Raw genomic sequence first — 24,366 nt, 5'->3', positions numbered from 1 at the left:
ACCATGTATTTCCCCTAATATTGACATAATCGCTTTCGTTTTGAAAACCCCCTAGAATTTTAGCAAGAAGAAAAGTCGAGTGTGACCTTTATTCCGGGACGCTGCTAACATATTGCAGAAATGTATCTGCATTCTGTTCCTCCTTCCCGGTCCCTGTTGTATTTTACCACAGCAAGTAGCTGTTATGTGACGGTCAAATTTATTTATGCACTTTTATTTATTTTTTCTCTTCTATCATGATCTTTAACTTTTTTTTTTTTTTTTGTCGACGTAGCCGTATGAGGTCTTGGTTTTTAGGGGACCGCTTATAATTCTGATTGACATCATTCACTGTAGCATAAAACAAAATCCAATTAAGGTGAAAATAAACCAACTTTTTTATTTTAGTAGTTAAAAAAAAAAAATACAAGATTTTAAAAATCCCCAAAAATATTTTTTTTTAAACGGTATTTACCCATGGGCTACGTTCGTTTCGAAAAATGAAAATTTCATGAAGGTTGTGTACCCGAATTACCACCAATTAGCATTCAACTCAACCCACAAAAACAGAAGTCCCCACTGAGGTCTGTCATCTGTTAATGGGAATATAGGGGGCTTCCACATTACTGGTATCACAAAGGTTCTGTAAAAGTCCTATGGCTTCTCCCTCAAAAAAACCCCAGCAGAATGCAAATGCCACCGTCCCTTCTGAGCCCCACAATGAGCCTAAACCACAGTTACTGCCCACATGTTTGGCATTGTTGTAGTGAGGAAGCCCGCTTACTTTGCAGGGTGTGTGTCCCCAGAAGTGCGAGCTGGGCACAATGTACAGGCACTACAATGTACTGGGCACGACAAGGGCATATTTGCAATTTTTAATTCTGCAACATTTACTGTGTTTTACTCCATGGGTGTGTTCCAAAGACTAAATCGTCACCACACCCGTAGATGAGTTCCCAGAGGGGTGTAATTTAAAAAATATGGTCACTTGACGGGGTTTCTGCTGTTCTGGCACTTGGGGGCTCTGCCATTGGTGTCCGTAAACTATTCTAGGAAAATCTGCAGTTTTCTGCCAGGATAAGCAGGTCTCATTGGATTCAATTCACCTGAGGTGAGGTTACTGAATTCAATGAGGTCACCTGAGGTCAGTTTACGTGCAGTCACTGGTGACGTATCGTAGGAACTTCCAGCTGTGACCGCAGATAAATTGAGTGACGTCACCACTCGTAGCTGCAGCTCAGTCTCTTCCTGAAGCCACTGCGTGCGGTCATGTTTTATGCCCACTTGCTGTGACTGCAGTATGTAGCAGAGTCGGGATCGTTTTTGGGCTTAGTGTGGATTACGTCTGAACTGGGGGGTGTTTAGGGGTTCATAAATTGGAGGAAGAGGTTTTTTTTTCCCTGTATTTTATTTTAAATAAAGGATTTTCTTGGTGTTTGTGTTTTTTTTTCTTTTAACTTACAGCTTAAGTCATGGGAGGGGACTCATAGGTGCCTCCCATTACTAATCTAGGGCTTAGTGGCAGCTGTAAGCTGTTATTAACCCCTTATATTACCCCATTGCAACCGCACCAGGGCAATCAGGATGAGCCAGGTAAAGTTCTGGGATTGTTAGATCTAATGGATGCGACAACCCTGGGCGGCTGCAGGCTTCTATTTTTAGGCTGTGAGTAACCATGGGTCTCTCCAGCCTGAGAATACCAGCCCCCAGCTGTTGGCTTTATCACGGCTGGGTATCAAAGTTTGAGGGGACCGCAAGCTGGTTTTTAAAATGTATTTATTTAAATAATTAAAAAAAAAAGCTGCATGTGGTTCCTCATATTTTGATACGTAGCCAAGATAAGCACACGACTGGGAGCTGCAGGCTCTAACTGTATGCTTTAGCCATGCTGGGTATCGGGACTGCCAGCGGGTGAAGCAGTGCATACTTATGAGAGTAGTGAGCGGACACGGAAGTGGTGTTACCACAGCGCGGGAGACTCTTTAAGTATAGCACGCCTGCTCTAATCCCACTAGCCCTTTCTACCACCATTTTGAAGCACAATATTTGAGTCCCCATAGATTTATATGGGAATCGGCTTCCGGGCAGATATTCTGGATTAATTCCAGCCCTGAACAGTTTTTTTTTTTTTTTTTTTTTTATTTAAATCCGGTTGGACCCACCGGTTCCGAATATCTGCGGATTCGCCCATCTCTAGTCATATCTTCATATCCCATGAAAAGCTATTTGCAAAATATGTGAGGGGTGTACTCACTTTTGGGATATATTGTATGTTTAAAACTATGGCCTACATCCAAGCTTGGACAGCACTGCAGTAGTATTGTGCAAAATTTTTAGGCAGGTAAAAGTAGTGCAAGGTAGGAATTCTTTCAAATGTTGAAGTGTTTGCATTTTAATGCATGAAAGAAAATAATGAACAAAAAAGAAATCTAAATCAAATAAGAATATGGTGTGAATACCCTTTTGCCTTCAAAGCGACATCAATTCCTCTAGTGGTTTTTTGTTTTTTTTTTAAAGCAACCCTGCAGGTAATTTCCACAAATGTTGGAGTATTAACCGCAAATCCTCTGTGGATGTAAGCCTGCACAAATTATTTTGCCTTCATGTAAAAGCTGAAAAGGCCAGTACAAGCGAGGCAACCTACAAACATGGCTCAGATACACTAGTTCTGTCAGGAGGAATGGGCCCAAATTCCTACCAACTGTTTTGAGAAGTTTGGGGAAGGATATGCAAATCATTTCACCCAAGTCAAGCAGTTTAAGGGCAATGATACCAAATACTAATGAAATGTATGTAAACTTTTGACTTTACAGAAAGTAATAAAAATGCCTTAAAACATTCTCTCTCGCTTTCTCTCTCGCTTTCTCTCTCGCTTTCTCTCTCGCTTTCTCTCTCGCTTTCTCTCTCGCTTTCTCTCTCGCTTTCTCTCTCGCTTTCTCTTTCGCTTTCTCTCTGATCTCATGCATATGTGTCATAGTGTATGTAAACTTCTAGTTTGAACTGTATATACATGAAAAAAATATGGAGGTGCTTGAATGCTATATGCTAACTTTATTCTGTGACTACAAGCCATGGAATACAGCTGTAGTTAGTACTGAAGCCTAGGCACGTTCAGGGCATTGCCAAGGAGACCCCACCATATACTGTATATTGTGATGCGCTTGGGTAAGCAATGAAGAGGGCACTGTGCTGCAGCAAATTCTATATCATTATAATGGAGATTTGGAGCTCTGGTAAAATAAACAAATTTCGGACACATTTAGATTCGTCCAGTCAATGATATATACCCTAAGGACCAGATAAGTTTACAGGTCATTTTGAGATTAGTGACCTTTTAACCTTATACTGTATGATATCGGACTGAAGAAAGGTTACATAATTGATTTTGAAACACCCAGACTATAGTGAGGTTATTATTTTGTTATCCTCACCTATTTTGAAATCACACCTATAGAAAAGGTCAGTGTGTAGGTGTGTTATGATGCGAGCATTATGTACAACAGCTTATAGATTTCAGTCCAGATGAAATCATTAAACAAACCCATCCGTCAATTGTAAGATGATTGATTCTGAAAACTTTCTGATGGAATGTGGAAATGTCCTGAAAAGCAGATCACACCTAAATAAGATGACTTAATTAAACAAACCGGTTTTCTGTTCTTCTATACATGATCACAACATCATTCAAACATCTTAATCTAACCAAAGAAAAGGTTCACTTAATTGTTTCTCTTATTTCCTATGTAACATAGAATTATGGTTCGAGAATGTTCACACTTCATCTTTTTCTGGCGGTCAAAAAAATATCTGTTTTTCAAGCAGAAGACCCTTTAGGAATCGCTTTTTTGGCGTTTTATAAATCTGAAGCAACTTTTTTGCTCGTTCCATGGGCTTTTAGGCTGCTTTCACACTACATTTTTTTAACATGCGTCATGAACGTTTTTTTTGCTGTAAAAGCGGATCCTGCTTTTACAGCAAAAAAACGCATGCAAATGCATGTGTTATTTTGCAGGATCCTGTCACTTTAAGTTTATTGGCGGGCATTGGAGTCATGTGATCGGGAGTCAGTGGAACTGAACGTGATAGACCGGCTTCTGACAGCTGCGGAGGCTCGTAACCAAGGTAAACATCGGGTAACTTGCTTGGATACCTGATATTTACCTTGGTTACGAGTGTCCGCAGAGGCAGAGGCAGAGGCAGAGGCAGAGGCAGAGGCAGAGGCAGAGGCAGAGGCAGAGGCAGAGGCAGAGGCAGAGGCGGACTGATCACGCGAGGCTGGTTTCTGTGCATGCTCAGTAGAGCAAGCAGGATCCTGTCTCAGCATGCCAGCGTTCACATGCATTTCCATGCAGTATAGTATAGTCAGAATGCAGCAATTTGCAGTATTTGGACGCAGCTCAAAAACGCTACAAGTAGCGTTTTTGAAAAATGTTAAAAAACTGCAAGTCGCTGGATCCTCACTATAACGCACGCAAACACATGTGAACGTATGTTGACGCGAGTCCATTGCAAATGCATTGAAATGAAAACGCATTTGCACTGGATCCGTTTTTGTGTTAAAAAAACGTTCAGGACGCATGCTAAAAAAACGTAGTGTGAAAGCAGCCTTACTCAGCTTTTTTTTATTTTTCTTTTAACTGTTTTGAGATTTTTTCGCAATAAGTAGCAGAGGAAATATTTTACTTTTATCTGAGATGATGCTCTTTATTATAGCAAGTGAAAAATTAGCTCTTAAACTGTAATTCCATTTTTGAAAAAGACGGTTAATAGACATGCCATTACTTCTACGACACAACAAGACGCACTCAAATAGGGAATAGGAAATCAATCACAGCACCAATTAGTAAACTTTATTACCAGTTGATGAACTGAGGCAGCGTGTAGTTAAAGATGACTGGCAATAGTTTGTTGTCAGAGATCATGCTCCATCCAGTAGTAGTCCCATAAAGTCTTAAAGAGGTGGTTCACTATTCTTCAATAATGGCTACATCTCTGTAAAATTGATAGGGAAGGCTTTTTCTAAATACCTTGTTCAGCCAATTCTGCCTCTGAGTGGCGCTATTGCTGTCCGCTCATCTCCATGAAGTGACCCCCCTCCTCCGGGTCACAGCCTAGCATCACTCCTGCTGGTGACGCTCTGCAGTGAAGGTGAGCGCGTGTAACATGCTGCATTGTGATACTGGGCTGTGATGAGCGTTGAATGCCGTCCACAGCCCAGTCACTCGGGAAGACTGGGTCTTGGCTCGGTGATGTCAGGTCAACTGGAAGTTGATGTGACATCACCGGATCTCATAAGTCAGAAAGCCCGGGGGGTCAGATCATGGGGATGAGCGGACCGCAATAGCACTACTCAAGATACAGAATTGGCTGACCAAGGTATTTGAAAAAAGCCTTCCCTATCAGTTTTACAGTGATGTGGCCACTATTGTAGAGTAGTGAACCACCCCTTTAAGTATCATTAGAGGCATCCACTATATCTTGGAGTAGAGCTGTCATGTATTCCTTGTTTCTAACATCCGTGATTCAGTAATATAAGTCTGCCATTGATGGTGGTTGGATTCTTTTCCAGTGTTTTGCTCTTAGGTATTTGACATCTGTTAAGAAGCAGGTAGGCAGTTCCCCCTTCCCTCCTACTCCGAGTTGTAACAGTGGGACATAAAGATGTGATCCAAAACTAATAATAATTTTCATTCTAAATGACTATTTACTGTAATAATCTAATGACTTTTCTAATATGCTTTTAATTAAAAAGTCCCTATTTTTCCCTCCTATAATTGAATTATTTTTTAATATTTTTTTAATCTACTTCCTGTTTTATGATCCATTTCACAATCCCCAGTGCATGCTGGGATACTCAAATGGCACGTCATCAGGGGGCAAAGGCTGTGACTGCGACTGCACCAGTCTCCTTCCCCCACCCTGAAATGAAACATTATCAGTGATGTCCGTTTCAGGGGCTTGGTTAGTCCCTGCTCTCAGTATAGTCCCTGCATAGTGTGTCAAGTCTGACATATACTCAGTTGGATCTTGTCACTCTGGAGTATTCTCATTGTAGAGTTAGTGCGCTTCGTTCTGGGTCTAAATGGAAGTAATAAGCCGTTAAAGGGAACCTGTCACCAGATTTTTCCCTATTAAACTAAAAGAATCACCTTCTGCAGCTCCTATGCTGCATTCTATGAAGGTGCACCTTGGCCCTGACTCCCTTTCCAGACCCCAAAAATAACTTTATATAACTTGGCCGTTAGGTATGCTAATTACCTGTGTTGGCCAGATGAGCGAGCTCATTTTCTGCTCCTTTTCCCCCCTCCTGCCGCTGAATGACGACCTCCTTTCTTGATTGACGGGATGACGCCCCAGTCATCCTCCTCGTCGCATTTTCAAATCTCGTGCCTGTGCAGTTAGGTCTGCTTGCGCAGGCGCAGTTCGCTCTGCTATATCGCAGAGCGGAAAACCGCTGCCCTTGCTCATGCCGGTGAGCTAAATGCGCAGGCACGAGATCATGGGCGGGTATGAGCATGGTGCTGGTGAGATCATGCACAGCGCATTTAGCTCACCAGCACGAGCTAGGGCAGCTATGTTTTCTGCTCTGCCCACGATATGGTAGAGCGAACTGCGCCTGCGCGACCAGACCTAACTGCACAGGTGCGAGATTTGAAAATGCGACGAAAAGGATGACTGAGTGTCATCCTGTCAATCAAGAAAGGAGTACGGCGATAAGTGGCAGGAAGGGGGAAAGGAGCAGAAAATGAGCCCGCCTATCTGGCCAACACAGGTAATTAGCATACCTAACGGCCAAGTTTTATAAAGTTATTTTTGGGGTCTGGAAGGGGAGTCAGGGCCAAGGTGCACCTTCATAGGTTCCCTTTTAAGAGACTGCACTGTCGGTACGCATTGTAAGGAACGATCGTGGCAAACAGAGATCAGCCCCACTCCCTGATGAAGCCCCATTTCAGCATACACTGGGAATTCTCCAACAGATCCTCCTCAAACAGGAAGTAGGAGAGAGGAAAAAAAAAGTTATAGAGTGGGAATGATGGGGACTTTTTCATTAAAGCCTATTAGAAAAGCTATTAGATTATTACAGTAAATAGTCAGGATGAAATTTGCATGTACAAGTGAGTTGGAAAGTTATTTGGAATGAGATCTAATAAGATTTTAGATAGTCCAGAAATTAGCCCATTAGTTGAAAATCCTGATTTTCTTTTCTGGCATTTTTCGGACATTTTTTTTATACATTAAGCAAGTTGTACATTCTAGCATTTTTGAAGGAAAAAAAAAATCTTTTTAACCTTCGCATTGACTCTACTGTTAAGTATTGATAATCTTCCTAGCAGAAAATGGCAGGAGAATGTACGTAACTTCTTTTCGACACTTAACATTCTTGAAAGCTTGAATCATTTAAAAGATGTTGCCTGAGCATATAAACAGCAAGTTGTTTTCCCTTACAAATTAATAGGATCGTTCTTTAAATCACCTTGTTAGTGCCGTTTCCTTAATTTTATTTATTTGAGCGAAGCCGCCCAAAACATTTGAAATAGTTGAGTGTGAAGGTTCCCTTAGCTCCACTCAGCTATTCTAAAAAGTAGTAGCATGTGATTATAGTCTTGAGTATAGTTACTGAGAAGTCTTTGATGTCTCTTGTATGGCTTTCCATTCATACACCCATGGTTCCTTGACTTTTTTTTGGTAGATTTCTAAGTATCTGTATTATTTTATAAATTATGATTAGAACAGAATATGTAATTTTGATCTGTTTGGAGTTCTTTTCATGAAACGATAAGAAATTGTATGTTGTTTTTAATATAGTAATAAACTATAAAGTGTTGATCTCTTAATGTAGGCAATGTGTCTTTTTTTTGGACAAGTAGCTGTTTTCTTAAATGCTTCTTTCTCATGCGTCGACTACATATCAGTATACTAAGTACTAGTTGGTTTGTTAGGCCGGGGCCACACGGGGACTACTGCGATCCTCGCATCACACTCGGCAAATGCTGGCAGCACAGCGGGAGCCAAGTGTCATGTGAGTGTCATTGCGACTGAGGTCCGATCATCCAATCAGACCACAGCTAAGGGGGGCAGGCTGGCACTGAGGAGGTGTGGGCCAGCGCTGAGGAGGGGAGGACCGGTGCTGAGGAGGGGAGGGATTTATCTCCCTCTCTCCTGCGTAGCCGGCTATTGCCATTCTTACCCTGCACTCGCGGTACACCAGTGTAATGCGAGTGCAGTGCGATTTTTTTTCTCTCGCCCCATAGAATTGAATGAGTGCAAGTGAAACAAGGATCGCATTGCACCCGCAGCATGCTGCAACTGTTTTCTTGGTCCGATTAGGGCTGAGAAAATAATTGCTCATGGGTGCTGGGACACAGGCTAATATTGGTCCGAGTGGAATGCAATGTTTTATCGCATTCCACGCACTCCGTTTTTCATGCCGTATGGCTTAGGCCTTAAACTGTTTGTATTTGATTTTTAAGTTTTGTTTGTTTTGTTTTAATGTTTTATTTATTGATACAAGTTTAGCATAACATATTCAACAATACATACAATCAAGTTTAAAATCATTTCGAATAATCGAATAACATTTGGCTCATCCCACTATAATCGAGTCCCATCGATACAGATGCACTTGGAGCTGAACATAGTGTAAAAACGTTCAATAGGGTGGTGGGTTAATCAGAGCAATATCATTAACTTGTTTTCTCAATTGTAATGTATCTATTTTACAAATTTAATACAAAAGGAATTGTGAGGTAAGGGTTGACAGCTGAGATCAAAGAAAGCAACTATTTAACTCAGGAGATTCAGCCCTTAGAAAAAATAAAATTAGTGAATAGAGGAATTAGATAGGAAGTAGGAGAAGAAAGAAGAGGATAGAGGGTTGGGAGTGGGTGGTCTGGGATCCATTCAACTAATATTTAGTGTGTTAAATGATCTATCAGTAGTTCGTCACTTCTTATGTGGCGATGAGTGTCTCGTAGGCCTCTGTTCTGTGTCCTTTTGCCGGGGTACTTCATGTGCCCCCCTCTCTGCCGTCATTGCTAGGAAACAGGGTTTAGTCCTATAGACTTGCCAAGCTTTCCAGATTCATGTGAAAGAGGGCATATTCTGCTGTGTAAGAGCTGAGAGCTCTTCTGCATAATATAATTGATCAATTTTCAGCAGGAGTTGCGCAAGGGTGGGTGTCTTTGTTCTGTGCCACAGTTGAGCTATAAGAAGCTTACAGGCCGAGCCCAAAAATGTCACCATTTTGGAGTTGGTCCTATCTTTAGGCGGGCTTTACACGCTGCGACATCGCTAGCAATTGCTAGCTATGTCGAGCATGATAGCACCCGCCCCTCTCGCACATGCGATATGTGGTGATTGCTGCCGTAGCGAACATTATCGCTACGGCAGCTTCACACGCACATACCTGGTCAGCGACGTCGCTGTGGCTGCCGAACGATCCCTCCTTCAAGGGGGAGGTGCGTTCAGCGTCACCACGACGTCACTAAGCGGCCGGCCAATAGAAGCGGAGGGACAGAGATGAGCGGGACATAACATCCCGCCCACCTTCTTCCTTCCACATTGCTGGCGGGACGCAGGTAAGGAGATGTTTGTCGTTCCTGCGACTTCACACACAGCGTTGTGTGGTGCTGCAGGAACGAGGAACAACATCGTACTGGCAGCAGTAGTGATATGAAAAGGAGCGACATGTCACCGATCAACGATTTTTGACGTTTTTGCGATTGGTGATCGTCGCTCCTAGGGTTTACACTCTGCGATGTCGGTAACGGCGCCGGATCTGCATCATTAACGACGTGACACCGATGATATATTGCTACAGATGTCGCAACGTGTAAAGCCCGCCTTACGCCACATCGGAAGATTTAAAAGGATTTGTCTCGGGTCCAGATGTACCGCTTTGCTTGTGAGTTCAGATAGTAGTTGGGACATAATCTTCCAAAATGGTTGTAAAATCGGGCATGTCCACCACATGTGAAAATAAGACCCTCTGGCCCCCTCACATCTCCAACATTGGTCTGAGGAGGAGGTACTCCAGGTGTTAGATAATGTGGGTACAATGTACCATCTTGCAACCACTTTAAACGAATTCTCCTGAACTCTAACACAACATGACGGCCCATGCGATGCTTCGTATATTAACAAAACAAGATCGGGCACTGCAGAGCAGGTCTGCCGGGCAGTGGAGCCGTACTCACAGGTTTTATGGTTCAGTTCTTCCAGGAATTCACGTGCGCCTGTGTGGATAGTGCCTTGCAGAGTGGTGCTCAGCGAGCAGTATGAAGAGAATTCATAGATACAGCATGTAGAAGAACAAGGCGGCAGCTCACTGTCAGTAAAACGAAACTTTTTATTCTGCGGTTGCAGACATATGAGGACTTGACAAAGCGCTATACAGCGCGAAACAGGCTGTCGTCCGCTCCTCGCCCCTGCACCCCTCTCTCCCCCCTCACTGCTCCTGTATATGTCTGCAACCGCAGAATAAAAAGTTTCGTGTTTTTGACAGTGAGCTGCCGCCTTGTTCTTCTACATGCTGGAGCTTCGTATATTTGGTTCGCTTGTGCTTCAGTGAATGTAATTTTCAAATCCTCTCTCCCACCCCAGCAGATATGCTCTTTTCATCGTCAGTTTTTTAGTGAGTAGGGTGTTATAGAAATGCGATAGTATCTTTTTGGGTGTCTGTTTGCGCACAAAAGGATTCAAAGGTACTTAGGGGCCTATCGAGACAAGATTGTGTCAGTAACGGTTGGATCTCTTGTTTTATCTTCATGTAGTAAAGAAAGGTAAGTTTGGTAAGGTGAAGGATCTTACACATGTCTTGTTTAGAACCCAAAGAGCCTTCGATCAAAAGATCTGTCACAGGGACTTTTGCGTTACTTCGATAGTTGGTTTTTGTGGAGTTCGCCAGGTTTATACTGGCGTCCAGAATATCAGAGACTTGGGTTAAGGGGGAGATAAGTGGGGCCAAGATCTCACTCTTTTTATTCCAATTCTTTAATAGTGTTCTTGTTAGTTCATTGAAGTAAGTTCTTCTGTCTTTGTGATGAGAAGGTGAGAATAATAAGGCTCGTAGTGGGGTAGGGGACAGATATTCCTCCACCGTCGTCCATAATTTATTCTGCGGGCATCTTATCCAGTCTACTGCTCTAGAGAGAATAGCCGCTTGATAATATATGGAGATATTAGATAGTCCCATTCCCCCTTTACATCTTGGGAGACTCAGTGTCCGAAAACTAATTCTTGGTTTATGTTTGCTCCAGACATAATTAGATATTAAAGAGTAGCTGTTGGAGAGGAATGACTTGGGAACCGGTATGGGTAACATGTGGAAAATATAGATAAATTTTGGTAGTATGATAGTTTTTATTAAGTTTTTCCTACCTATCCATGACAGAAATGGTGCTTTCCAAGAGGATATTTGTGCAGTAATTTTGGAAAGGAGACAAACAGATTTTTAATGTTTGAATTCAAAGTAGAGAACACAAGTGTTCGGCAAGGCGAGGGCTCTTGTGTATGGTGGATTTGGGAGAGAGAACCTACTACCAAACCATAGCTTGACCAGTATCTATTGTGTATGGGGCCCCTTTGAACATATTCCTAAAACTGTACATTTTTGTTTCCATTATTTATTCTTCATTTCAGTACGGAGTGGTAGAGATGTTGTCGGTTTAGCACAATTATGGCTTCTACTGGTAAAATCTGTCATCATGCCATGATGAGTTGCAATTCATCTCCTGGAGAACTGCCTCTGGAACCTTTGGTTATGTGCAAGCTGTGTCTGTGTGAACATCCTCTTGATATGATGACCACCCTTCATGAATGCAGCTGTATCTTCTGCACAAAGGTATGATTTTGTTTTTAGAATTGATGTTAAATAATATTGTAGAGTTGAAATTTTGATTATAACAAAAAACACCATTTTCGACAGCATCAAATCTGATATTTTTTCTTCTTCTTCATGCGTTCTGCAGGCCTTAACAGGATACTGGATCCTGAATTTGAGAATGTTCAGTAAACGCCAAAATACTATGCATACTCCCTATAACTTTGTGTATGAATCAAGTCTATTTAAGCTAGCATGTCTTAACATGTGGGCTGAATGAATAGTCCTTTTATGTATGTGTTATTTCAGTGTTTTATAGTATCCTGACAAACTTCACGAAAAAAAAAGCAAAATTAGATACCTATTCAAAAAAGCAGAGCAGCAGTAGAATATACAGTTTTGGGGAAATTAATATCCCACCACAATCTCTGCTTGTGTGGGACAGGAGGATTAAGGAATACAAATTTATTTACCCATCATCGGTTTTAGTGTTACAGTTGACACCTTATAAATATATATATATATCCACGCTCACACACACCAGCCTGTGTCCTCGTCAGCAATGTTCGGGGCACTGTAAGATTGCCCAGTTTGCTCTTTTTTTCCCCCCACTAATTCCAGTCCTACATACCAACCTGCCTCCTGTTCAGTTCCTTTTGACTCCTGCAGTTAAGAGACCTTTGGTTACATCATGGTCAAATGACTATGAAGTCACCAAAGGTCCATAAGCAGTGTTAACCTTGCAGCAATAGAAACACTGGGGGCCCCTAAAGGCGACCCCACAGCGGGGGCCAGATCGATGATGCATGTCGCACACTGCAATGTCGCTGGGGAGGTCACTATTACATCACAAAACCGGCGACTTTACAGCGATATCGCTAGCGATGTTGTAGTGTGTAAAGGGGCCATAAGAGTGGGAGCTCCGAGAATTTGCCCAGTTTGACACTCCAACCCCACTATAGCCCTGACTGTAATTAGTACTTATTTTTGGAGCAGAGCTAAAATTTCAAGCATACTCCAACATATATATTGTATATAGGACTTTCACAGGTAACCGTAGAAAGGTATTTTATGGAAAACCAAAAAAGGTGTCGAGTGCCATAGTAATTCTAGCAAATGTAGCTTGTGACCTGCTTTTGTGTAATGGCCGCAACATCATGATCTAATTAAAAGCACATGTGGCTATATGCTTAAATCATATACAGGCTTGTTTCACAATTATCGTTATATATAACACTGAGCAATAATTCAAGATTTGTGTAGAAAATCTCAAAGGGAATCTGTCAGCAGGTTTTTCTCCCTCATCTGAGCATAATTTAGAGACTGTGACCTTGATTCCAGCAATGTGTCATTTAGGCCCCATTTACACATCTGTATTTTTGCCTCAGTTTTTGTATGCCAAAGCCAGGAGTATAACTTTCAAAGAAAAACTATAATTGAAAGATTGTCCCCTGTTCTGTGTTTTGGATACTTTTTTTTTTTTTTTGGTTTTGGCACATGCTGATATGTGTGAATGAGGCCTTACTAGGATGTTTGGTATAGTCTTGATAATGTCTTGCTGATTTAACGGTAACTTTATCATTAGAGATCTAGTAAACCTTCTGCCATGTAGTCCTCCTATTCATGGGCTCTGTATAATCCTGCCCCAACTACCGTCAGGCAGCTATATGCCTCTGCATGGCCTACACAAAAGTTGCTAATCTGTGCTGTGGGCGGGGTTATACAGAGCTTAGCATTCAGAGAACTGATAGATCAGCCGCTGATTAAAACTTTCTGAAATAAAATCAACAGCAATCTGGTAAAAAATAGACAGATTGATTCAAAATACCGACAACGCTGGACCATTTTTTCACGTACTTGTTTAAACGTGTGAATGGCGCCCAAGGGGCTGGGGAGGGGAGAAATTGATGGGGAACTAATCCCAAGGTGGGTTTTCAAATTGGTCTTTCTCAGAAATTATATTTGGATGTTTACAGATTTCTATTATACTTAAATTATACAAGATACCAAGGTTTAACAAAAATGGAGCCCTTTATACCTAAGTACTTAATGTTTGTTAAAATATCAAGAACTGATATATCGATGGAAGAACCAAATTATCCAAATGTTCTCTCGCTCACAATACTTAAAAATAACTTTGTTTCGTCCTTCAGTAGTCCAGGAGAGAGAGTTAAATCTATCATTGCGTTTTGACTTTCCAAATCTCTCTCAGCATGGCATGACTGTGCAGACCAAGTAAAGGGGCTCGAGCATCATGGCGGGGCTGATCATTTAAATACATCTTTACTCCTTTAATTGATAGCTCTGGCTTCATAAAGTCAGAGAAGGGTGGAGATCGTTGGAAAACAAGCAGGCACTTGGTTTGAATAGTCATTCTGTGCTGACAGTCCCTTCAACATACCTGGGCATAGTTTCCTTTTTTTTTTTTTTTGGAAGGTGCACATTGTAGCTTCAGACTGAAAGCAGCAAAAATGAGAAGGTTCAAATATAAAACAAGGAGTAAAGAAATAGGCGTGAAAAACCCCCAAAATATTTGTTAAACCTTAGATTCCTCAAAGTACACCAAACTTCAAGCAGCTTCATTAGGTGGTCCCCTGGAATGGCTGCCATTGAACAGACATGTCAAGAGCTCATTTGTAGACTGGTCTTCAAAAACTGTGTCTATCAGGTGAGTTTTGCAGAGCAGAGATAGTGTTGTTATGCCGTTCCACACAGTGCTAAGCCATATTCCACAACTGTTTTAGGCCAGAATATGGCCACTGACTTAACTAAGAAAATGAAATGACAAACTATCATTTGTTTAAGACCTAAAGACCTTTCACTTAGTCTGGAAAATAGCTAGAACCTTGAAGGTATCCTCATGTAACATCATGAAAATAATTGATTGCGATGATGAAACTGGCTTTCATGAGGACAACCAGAATTAAGCAATGTGCGCAGGTTGCGTAATTACATGCAGTTACGTTGCGCTTTGTAGCGCAGCGTAACTGCATGCGTCCTGCGTCCCCTGCATAATCTATGAAGATTATGCAGGAGCCGTGCGCACGTGGCGTCTTAGAGCACAGCGCTTCAGCTGCTGCCCGAAGCGCGCGTTCTAAGAAGTGATATGTCACTTCTTCCGTGCGCTTTGCCGGCAGCCCCTGCTCTGTCTATGGCAGGAGCAGCATGCAGAGCGCACGTTCTCTGCCGGCACCATGCGCTTCAGAACGGAGCTTTTCAGCTGTGCTCTGAAGCGCACCTTTTAGGTGCAGTGCAGAGCGCACACAGCCTAAAGCTGGGGTCACACTAAACGACAGCGACGTCGCTGTTACGTCACCATGTTCTGTGACGTAGCAGCGACCTTGTAAGTCGCTGTTATGATCGCTGCTTAGCTGTCAAACAGCAGCCGAAGCAGCGATCATAACGACAGTGCTGCAACATGTGCAGAGAGCAGGGAGCTGCGCACACTGAGTGCTGGCTCCTTGCTCTCCTAGCTACAGTACACATCGGGTTAATTACCCGATGTGTACTGCAGCTACATGTGCAGAGAGCAGGAGCCGGCGCTGGCAGCGTGAGAGCGGCGGAGGCTGGTAACGAAGGTAAATATCGGGTAACCACCTTGGTTACCCGATGTTTACCTTGGTTACAGCTTACCGCAGCTGCCAGACGCCGGCTCCTGCTCCCTGCTCGCTTCATTTCGTCGCTCTCTCGCTGTCACACACAGCGATCTGTGCGTCACAGCGGGAGAGCGACGACCAAAAAATGAAGCTGGATATTCAGCAACGAGCGGCGACCTCACAGCAGGGGCCAGCTCGTTGCTGGATGTCACACACAGCGACGGGACGTCGCTGCAACGTCACAGAAAATGGTGACGTAGCAGCGACGTTGTTGTCGCTGTGTGTGACACCACCTTTATAGCTACTGCAGACAATAAGTTCATCATGGCTACCAGCCTCAACAACCACAAATTGACCATACCTTAGTTAGCAGACATGATTAATTTATGATCAGACCAAGTAGAAGACACATATCAAAATCAACTCTTCAGAGGAGACTGTGAGAAACAGGTTTTTATGGTCGAATTGCTGCAATAAAAAAAAAAAATTCACTATTGAGGACTGCAACAAGAAGGCCTTGTTTGGCCCAAGCTACACAAGGACTGGAGATTAGATTAGTGGAAGATAAGTGGGGGTCTTGTAAACTCCAGTAAATGTGAAATAAAATCTCCCCAGAGCTCCTATGATTAAATGGGAGGATCTTGAGTATAAATGGACCATTTATTTTCTTTCAATCTGTAGTTAATCATTGTGTGCTATATCGCCAATATAGGAATTTACCTTAGATTTATTCTGTGTTGGCATAGCTCTAGGTGAGATATATTGTGTCCTATTCATCAAAACTGATTTTGGGATGACTTTTTTGAGTGTATGTGAATGTTCACTCTGAAATTGGAGCAAATTAGTTGTCAGTTTTCGTTCCTCATTCTAATTTCACAACTCTCATATCCAACACTTTTATCACTCTGATTGTATTAGTGAACTCCTTCCTCACTGATCTGATGTTATATAAGGACAAGAGGTTGGTCGAGTGGCACCACCAATGTGCAAAAAATGTTGTATGGATCCAGCGTTCAAAAAACTTCGTAAAAAATCAAAAACTTTATTCCAAAACCATTAACATCATCACAAAAGAAAACTTAAGGTACAAAACTATAGGGTATATCACAGGAAGTTAGCAGCAGACATGTTTCAGACTAGAAATCCTTATTCATTGCTTAATAAAGATTTCTAGTCTGGAACATGTCTGCTGCTAACTTTCTGTGATATACAGTGCCTTGCGAAAGTATTCGGCCCCCTTGAAGTTTTCAGCCTTTTCCCACATTTCGGGCTTCAAACCTAAAGATAAAAATTGAAAATTTTATGGTGAAGAATCAATAACAAGTGGGACACAATTGTGAAGGTTAACGATTTTTATTGCTTATTTTAAATTTTTGTGAAAAATAAAAAACTGAAAATTGGGGCGTGCAATATTATTCAACCCCTTTTAAGTTAATACTTTGTAGCGCCACCTTTTGCTGCGATTACAGCTGCAAGTCGCTTGCAGTATGTGTCTATCAGTTTTGCACATTGAGAGACTGAAATTCTTGCTCATTCTTCCTTTGCAAATAGCTCGAGCTGAGTGAGGTTGTATGGAGAGCGTTTGTGGAAAGAGCTGAAAACTGCTGTTCACAGATTCTCGATTGGATTCAGGTCTGGACTTTGACTTGACCATTCTAACACCTGGATACGTTTATTTGTGAACCATTCCATTGTAGATTTTGCTTTATGTTTTGGATCATTGTCTTGTTGAAAGACAAATCTCTGTCCCAGTCTCAGACCTTTTGCAGACTCAAACAGGTTTTCTTCAAGAATGGTCCTGTATATTTGGCACCTCCATCTTCCCTCAATTTTAACCATCTTCCCTGTCCCTGCTGAAACAAAGCAGGCCCAAACCATGATGCTGCCACCACCATGTTTGACAGTGGGGATGGTGTGTTCAGGGTGATGAGCTGTGTTGCTTTTACGCCAAACATATCGTTTGGCATTGTGCCCAAATAGTTCGATTTTGGTTTCATCTGACCAGAGCACCTTCTTCCACATGTTTGTTGTGTCTCCCAGGTGGCTTGTGGCAAACTTTAAATTACACTTTTTATGGATATCTTTGAGAAATGGCTTTCTTCTTAAAGGACCGATTTTGTGCAGTGTACGACTGATTGTTGTCCTATCGACAGACTCTCCCACCTCAGCTGTAGATCTCTGCAGTTCATCCAGGGTGATCATGGGCCTCACGGCTGCATCTCTGATCAGTCTTCTCCTTGTTTGAGATGAAGTTTTTGAGGGACGGCTGGGTCTAGGTAGATTTGCAGTGGTATGATACTCGTTCCAATTCAATATGATTGCTTGCACAGTGCTTCTTGAGATGTTTAAAGTTTTGGAAATCTTTTTGCAACCAAATCCAGCTTTAAACTTCTCCACAACAGTATCACGGACCTGCCTGTTGTGTACCTTGGTCTTCATGATGCTATCTGTGCTTTAAACAGAACACTGAGACTATCACAGAGCAGGTGCATTTATACGGAGACTTGATTACACACAGGTGGATTATATTTATGATCATCAGTCATTTAGGACAACATTGGATCATTCAGAGATCCTCAATGAACTTCTGGAGTGAGTTTGCTGCACTGTAAGTAAAGGGAACAAATAATATTGCACGCCCCAATTTTTTCAGTTTTTTTTTTATTTTTTTACAAAAATTTAAAATAGGCAATAAATATTGTTCACCTTCACAATTGTGTCCCACTTGTTGATTCTTCACCATAAAATTTTTTTTTTTTTATCTTTATATTTGAAGCCTGAAATGTGGGAAAAGGTTGAAAAATTTCAGGGAGCCGAATACTTTTGCAAGGCACTGTATCCTAAAGTTCTTTAGCTGATGCAATTTTCATTTGTCATGATTTTAATGGTTTTGGAATAAAGTTTTTTATTTTTTTACAAAGTTTTTTTGGACGCTGGATTCGTTTGAAACTAAACTTTACCTCCAGTCTCTGCACAAGTATCTTCCATGCTTCGAGGATTGGTCAGCTGACTTTTTTTTTTTTTTCTTTCTATCATGTTTCTGAAAAGGTTAATGCTAGTAAATGTTGTTTCCCTCAAACTAAGGCACATAGCCATCTGCAAATGTTGCACCCAATTCGAGCCTAGTACTGTCCCACACCTCTGCAAATACGAATTCAGAAATAGCAATAATTATCATCACTTACTCTCTGTTGAGGAGTTTTAATACAAACTGAGAAATTGTATAGAAATCTGACATGTCCAAAAAACTAAAAGGACTTTTTAATTAGAGTAGTTGGGGAACACCAGAGATTGCAGAGTGCGGTGCCCGGCTGACTCCAGGACCTCCTCTGAGACTGAATGGAGCAGAGGTGCAGATGTTCTGCCTATGCTCCTTCAGACACCATACCTGATTCCCAGTAGTTGGACTCCCAGCAATCGGGAAGTTACCCTCTATACATTAAATTGGCGTTAACTTATCTTGGTGCATATCCTTTAACTTCCACTGAATGTAAAATACTTCCAGAATTTATATATGTTCCTTGTATCTTAATGACATGCTCAACTTTCATTTTCTTGTTATGTTTGTATTTACACTAAATGCTTTGTGAAATTAGCACATCTGCCAAGATCCATACAAACCGATGCAGGCACGTAATGCCACATACTGAATGAAGGTAAAGCTAATGTGCTGTGACTAAAGGCTGCTTTACACGCGATGTCGCTAGCGATAGCACCTGCACCCTTCGTTTGTGCGTCACGGGCAAATTGCTGCCCGTGGCGCACAACATCGTTAGTTCCCGTCACACATACTCCCCTTCCTAACGACGTCGCTGTGGACGGCGAACAACCTCTTTTTTTTTTAAGGGGGCGGTTCATGCGGTGTCACAGCGACGTCACACAGCAGGCCACCAATAAAAGCGGAGGGGCGGAGAGCAGCCTCATTAACATCACCCCCACCTCGTTGCCGGAGGACGCAGGAACGCTGTTGTTCGTCGTTCCCAGGGTGTCACACGTAGCGATGTGTGCTGCCTTAGGAACGACGAACAACCTGTGTCCCGAACAACCAACGATATTTTGAAAATTAACGACGTGTCAACAATCAACGATTTGGTGAGTATTTGGGATCGTTAGCGGTCGCTCGTATGTGTCACACGCAACAACGTCGTTAACGAGGCCGGATGTGCGTCACGAATTCCGTGACCCCAGCGACATCTCGTTAGCGATGTCGTTGCGTGTAACTGGGCCTTAAGACTGATATATTTCTCAAATTTAATGGTAAAACGTTTGAGAGGTAAGTTGAATGAAATAATTGACGTGTGTATCTAATTTTATATAAAATAACTTTTTTATATCATATAGAGTATATAATGTGGTACGGAATGCAATCAGCACTGCTCTGCTGTTTATATTTAGCCTAACTTATGCAGAAGGTACATTTTTTTGCCATACATATGACCTATATATTCCTATGGGTACATTAAAGTATACATTTGCATAGTTATGCACTTATTTTTCCTATCTAAACATAAATGTGACATACAATATAAAGACAGAGAATATAATAGTCATCATGGACTTGTTTAATGTTTACTGTTTATTTGGGCACCCATGCTATTGTAACATTAAAGGGGTTGTCCACTACTAGGATAACCCCTTCCTGATTCCAAATAATTCCCTAAGGGAAAGTAATAAAAACCCTATACTCACCTCCCATCCGGCGCTGTTCCACTGGCTCACGTGACGTGATGTCAGGCAAGCCCTGCGTCCAATCAGCGCCAGCTTCTGTCTTTCCGCCTTCAAGCCAAACAAGCACTCAACAGGATGTGAGCGCAATCACAGTGCTCACTTCCTGTTAATTAACTTGTTTGGTCCGAAGAAGGAAGGCACTGACTGGACGAGAACAGCGCCGGTACGGAAGGTGAGTACAGAGTCTTTTATTTTACCTGGCGGAAACGTGAAATCAGAAAGGGTTGTCCTAGTAGTGGACAACCCCTTTAACTATCCACACTCGGTATCATCAGGAGGTAACTTTGAGTTGTCCCATACTATGTAACATTATACAGCATGTCAATTCCTTTAGTGCTTCACTGTGTTTTTCAACCATACCATTCAAATGAATGGGAAAAAAAATGCACTTAAAAATGCATTCTAAAAGACGTGTATTATACACACTGTTTTTCCTGTCAACACCTCTGGCTTTTAATGCAGGGAAATCTGCAAATAATCACTGTGTGCACATAGTCTAATGTAGATTTAAAAGACTGGTAACATTGTACAATAAGGGTGGCTTTACACACTGCAACATCGCTAGCCGATGCTAGCGATGGCGTGCGTGATAGCACCCGCCCCTATCGTTATGCAGATATGTGAAGATCGCTGTCGTAGCGAACATTATCGCTACGGCAGCGTCACATGTACTTACCTGCTCGGCGACGTCGCTGTGACCGGCGAACCGCCTTCTTTCTAAGGGGGCAGTTCGCTCGGCGTCACTAAGCGGCCGCCCAATCAAAGCGGAGGGGCGGAGATGAGCGGGACGAACTTCCCGCCCACCTTCTTCCTTCCTCATTGCTGGCATGTAAGGAGAGGTTCCTCGTTCTTGCGGCGTCACACATAGCGATGTGTGCTGCCGCAGGGACGAGGATCAACTTCGCCCAAGCGACAGCAGTGATAATTGGGAGAGGACCCCCATGTCAACGAGGAGCGATTTTGGACGTTTTTGCAATGATCCAAAATCGCTCTTAGGAGTCACACACCGAGATCGCTACAGCGGCCGGATGTGCGTCACAAAATCTGTGACCCCAACGAGATCGCTGTAGCGATCTCGTAGCGTGTAAAGCCCGCTTACGGCTGCATTCACACATCCGGTTTTTACTGAGCGACACCATACAGCGCTTTGCAGAAAAAATGCAACCGTTTTTTTTTTTTGCCGCCGGTTGCGTTTTTTCCGCATAGACTTGCATTAGCGCCGTATTGTGCCGCATGGCCTTGCGTTGTCCGTTTTTTGCCGGAGACGGCATATTTAGGCCATGCGGCGGCCGGATGGAACGTTGCCTGGCATGAATTTTTGTGCGGCGAAAAAACCGCATCGCACCGGATGCGTTTTTTTGAACTGCGCATGCTCCGTATCAAGCCGCATCCGTCATAAAACGGACGGGCCACATGGAAAAACTTATGCAACGGATCCGTTTTTTTCACCGCCTCCGTTGCATAGGTTTTTGAGCCGGATTGAGCCGCACTGCAAAAAACGGATTTGTGAAACAAGCCTTAACTGAGAAGCAAGATTTAATGGTGTAGTGAATTTGAACTTAAAGGGAATCTGTCAGCAGGTGTTTGCTACCTCATCCGAGAGCAGCATAATGTAGGGGCAGAGACCCTGATTCCAGCGATGCCACTTACTAAGCTTTTTGCTGTCATTACGATATAATCAATATTTTCTCTGCTGCAGATCTAGCAGTTATACAGAGCTCAGTAATATGCTGGACTACCTGTTAGCACGCCAAGTAGTCCTCTAATGATATCTACTGCTGATTAAACAGTAATGTTACCAAACGTACACTAAGCAGCCCAGTAAGTGACAGTAATGCTGAACGATGTGCACAAATTCCTGTAATAGCACTTACCTGTGATACGGAGCATTATGCTGTTCAACATTGTCTTTAATAAGCTTTTCAATGGTGATCTGTAACCCGACTTAGCAAAAATATGCAGCGTCAAAAATTCAACGTGTGGTGGCCCTTGAAAAGGTTCACGAAACGCGCGTCTGGCTTGGAGAGAGGACTGCTTGAGACTGCTTATTTATCCAGAGGGTATGTAATATGATTAATATGTATATCTTGATATAACATATTTGACTACTTCCATATTCTGGCATCATATTGCATGCACCACGGGATGAGGTAGTTTGCAATGAATGTAACCCTTTGGATATAAGCAGGTTCTTACTAGGATATTAGGTCTGATGGGAACAGGATATGTGGTTTTTATCCAACCTGCTTTTTGATTTTCCCCCAGACCATTTATGATATTATGACATTTATGTAGTCCCCTGGTCCCCACATTGATGAGATTTACTTGCTCCTTGTTAATTGTCTCCTTCTATTGTGTACGATAGTCATACTGTGCTACAGAGTAGTTTCTACTGTTATGTGTTTGTATGTTATTTATACCTTAATAAATTTATATTGGATTTATCATACTCCATTGTGTGTTTTCACATAGTTGGTAACTCAGCAAAAATATGCAGCGTCAAAAAGTCATCGTGTGCACGTACCCTGATTATTAATTTACTTACTGTAGGGTATTTGCTTATTTGAATTGTTTCCTAAGTTTTGTCTGTTAATGGCCACTCTGTGTATCTGTACAGAATGTATACCAATATGTGTGCAAGTCTCTTTCTTCGGTTTTTATTTTTTTGCAACCTGAAAAACGGTAGCTATTTTTAGGTAACACTTTTAATTATTGAAAAGTTATTTCCTAAATATTAGGTTATTCCATGTTGGTTAGATTGGTAATCATTTACTAATACGTAGGAGTCCAATCATAGGGACCTCCAGCGATAAAGTAAGGTATCCCCCCTATCCACAGTCTGTCACCAGGTTTTTGCTGTGTAATTCTGAGAGAAGCATGATGTAGGGGCAGTGACCATGAGTCCAGTGTTGTCACTTACTAGGCTGCTAGTTGTAGTTTTTATAAATCTCCGTTTTCTTTGCTGTAGACCTAGCAGCTCTGTAACTTCTGAGCTCCGTTTAACCTCATCCACAACACTGATTAGCAACTTTCTGACAATGCACAGTGTACACATAAAGCTGTCAATCGGTGTTGGGGGCGATGTAACCAAGCAGGAGGACTACATGTCATAAGGTAACTAGTCCTCTTGTAATGATCTACTGATTTTAAAACACTGATTTTAGTGAAACTACAGAAAGCAGACCAGTATGTGACACATCCCTGAATGTCTTTGTCCATACATCCTGCTGCTCTCAGATTACATGGCAAAAACTTGTTGACCATTAACCAGTTCAAACCTAGTTTTAAGTGGTTGGAAACAGATGAGACAATGACGTATTGAATATTTTAGTGCACAAACATGTTGCGCACAAAGCAATGTAATAAAAAGAACCCTTCACATGTTTTGACCAAGAGCTTTTTGTCCCCTTTAGTGCCTCAGACAATATGTACAGTTGGCAGTTCGAGAAGGATTCGGGTCTCCCATCACGTGCCCGGACATGGTGTGTTCACACCGGGGTCTTCTTCAGGAAGCAGAGGTACCGACATCTAAACTGCTTCCTTTTTCAGATGAATGCCTCATTTATTACTAACCTTTTTTTGGTATTTTCCTTACCACTAATTTGTACCTGCCATCGGTCTCTTGTTGCTTTGAACGTAATAATGGAGTTCTTATCCTTCGTTATTCCTTGTGGTAATGTTAACCGTCAGTCATTTCTATCCACTGAAAAATCTCCTACTCTTTGGTATCTATGAAGTCGTACCCTACCAGTGACTGCTGTGCCTTATGGCTGCAGTGTCCTGTATGCTCCCAGTTTTCCTGCTTCTGCAGAATATTTGCATATAGAACTATTCATTTTGTTGTGGCAATATAAATGAGACGTGAGAGGAGATTATTAAATGCACATTTTTATTATATTGTTCTGTTAAAATTCAAATAACTTCCAAATTTTCATGCAGTGACCTTGTTTTCCACTTAGATCCTTAAAGGGAACCTGTGCAATGTGCACTGAGAACCAGGAGCAAATCTGGGTGTATATTGCTAATCCCTGCCTAACCGTCCCTGTATACACTAGCATAGATAAAGGGATCTTTAGAGAAAGTATTTCTAAAGATCTTATATCTTATGCTAATCAGCGAGGGCAGTAGTCCCCTGGGCGTTAGACGCCCCTCATTAGCATGTTAGCACGCCCACAGGGGTGTACTATCATGCTAATGAATACGCAGCGTCACAGGATGAGCTCACTCACCGCACCGCCGCCA

The 24,366-nt window shown here is 42.2% G+C and overlaps 1 protein-coding gene across 2 annotated transcripts in view; it reads left to right on the top strand.

The window, feature by feature from the left end:
* Window positions 1–24,366, top strand: part of RNF144B (ring finger protein 144B) — an 85,185-nt gene that overhangs the window by 8,875 nt on the left and 51,944 nt on the right. For both annotated transcript variants that reach the window (XM_075316437.1, XM_075316438.1), the window contains exons 2-3: window positions 11,620–11,821; window positions 23,538–23,642. In XM_075316437.1, the coding sequence (XP_075172552.1) occupies window positions 11,657–11,821; window positions 23,538–23,642 (270 nt within the window). In that variant the 5' untranslated portion in view covers window positions 11,620–11,656. The remainder of the gene's footprint in view (window positions 1–11,619; window positions 11,822–23,537; window positions 23,643–24,366) is intronic.

This window comes from Anomaloglossus baeobatrachus, chromosome 6 (genome assembly GCF_048569485.1).
Source record: "Anomaloglossus baeobatrachus isolate aAnoBae1 chromosome 6, aAnoBae1.hap1, whole genome shotgun sequence".
In the NCBI taxonomy this organism is placed as follows: Eukaryota; Metazoa; Chordata; class Amphibia; order Anura; family Aromobatidae; genus Anomaloglossus; species Anomaloglossus baeobatrachus.
This window is presented reverse-complemented; position numbering and strand designations above follow the sequence as displayed.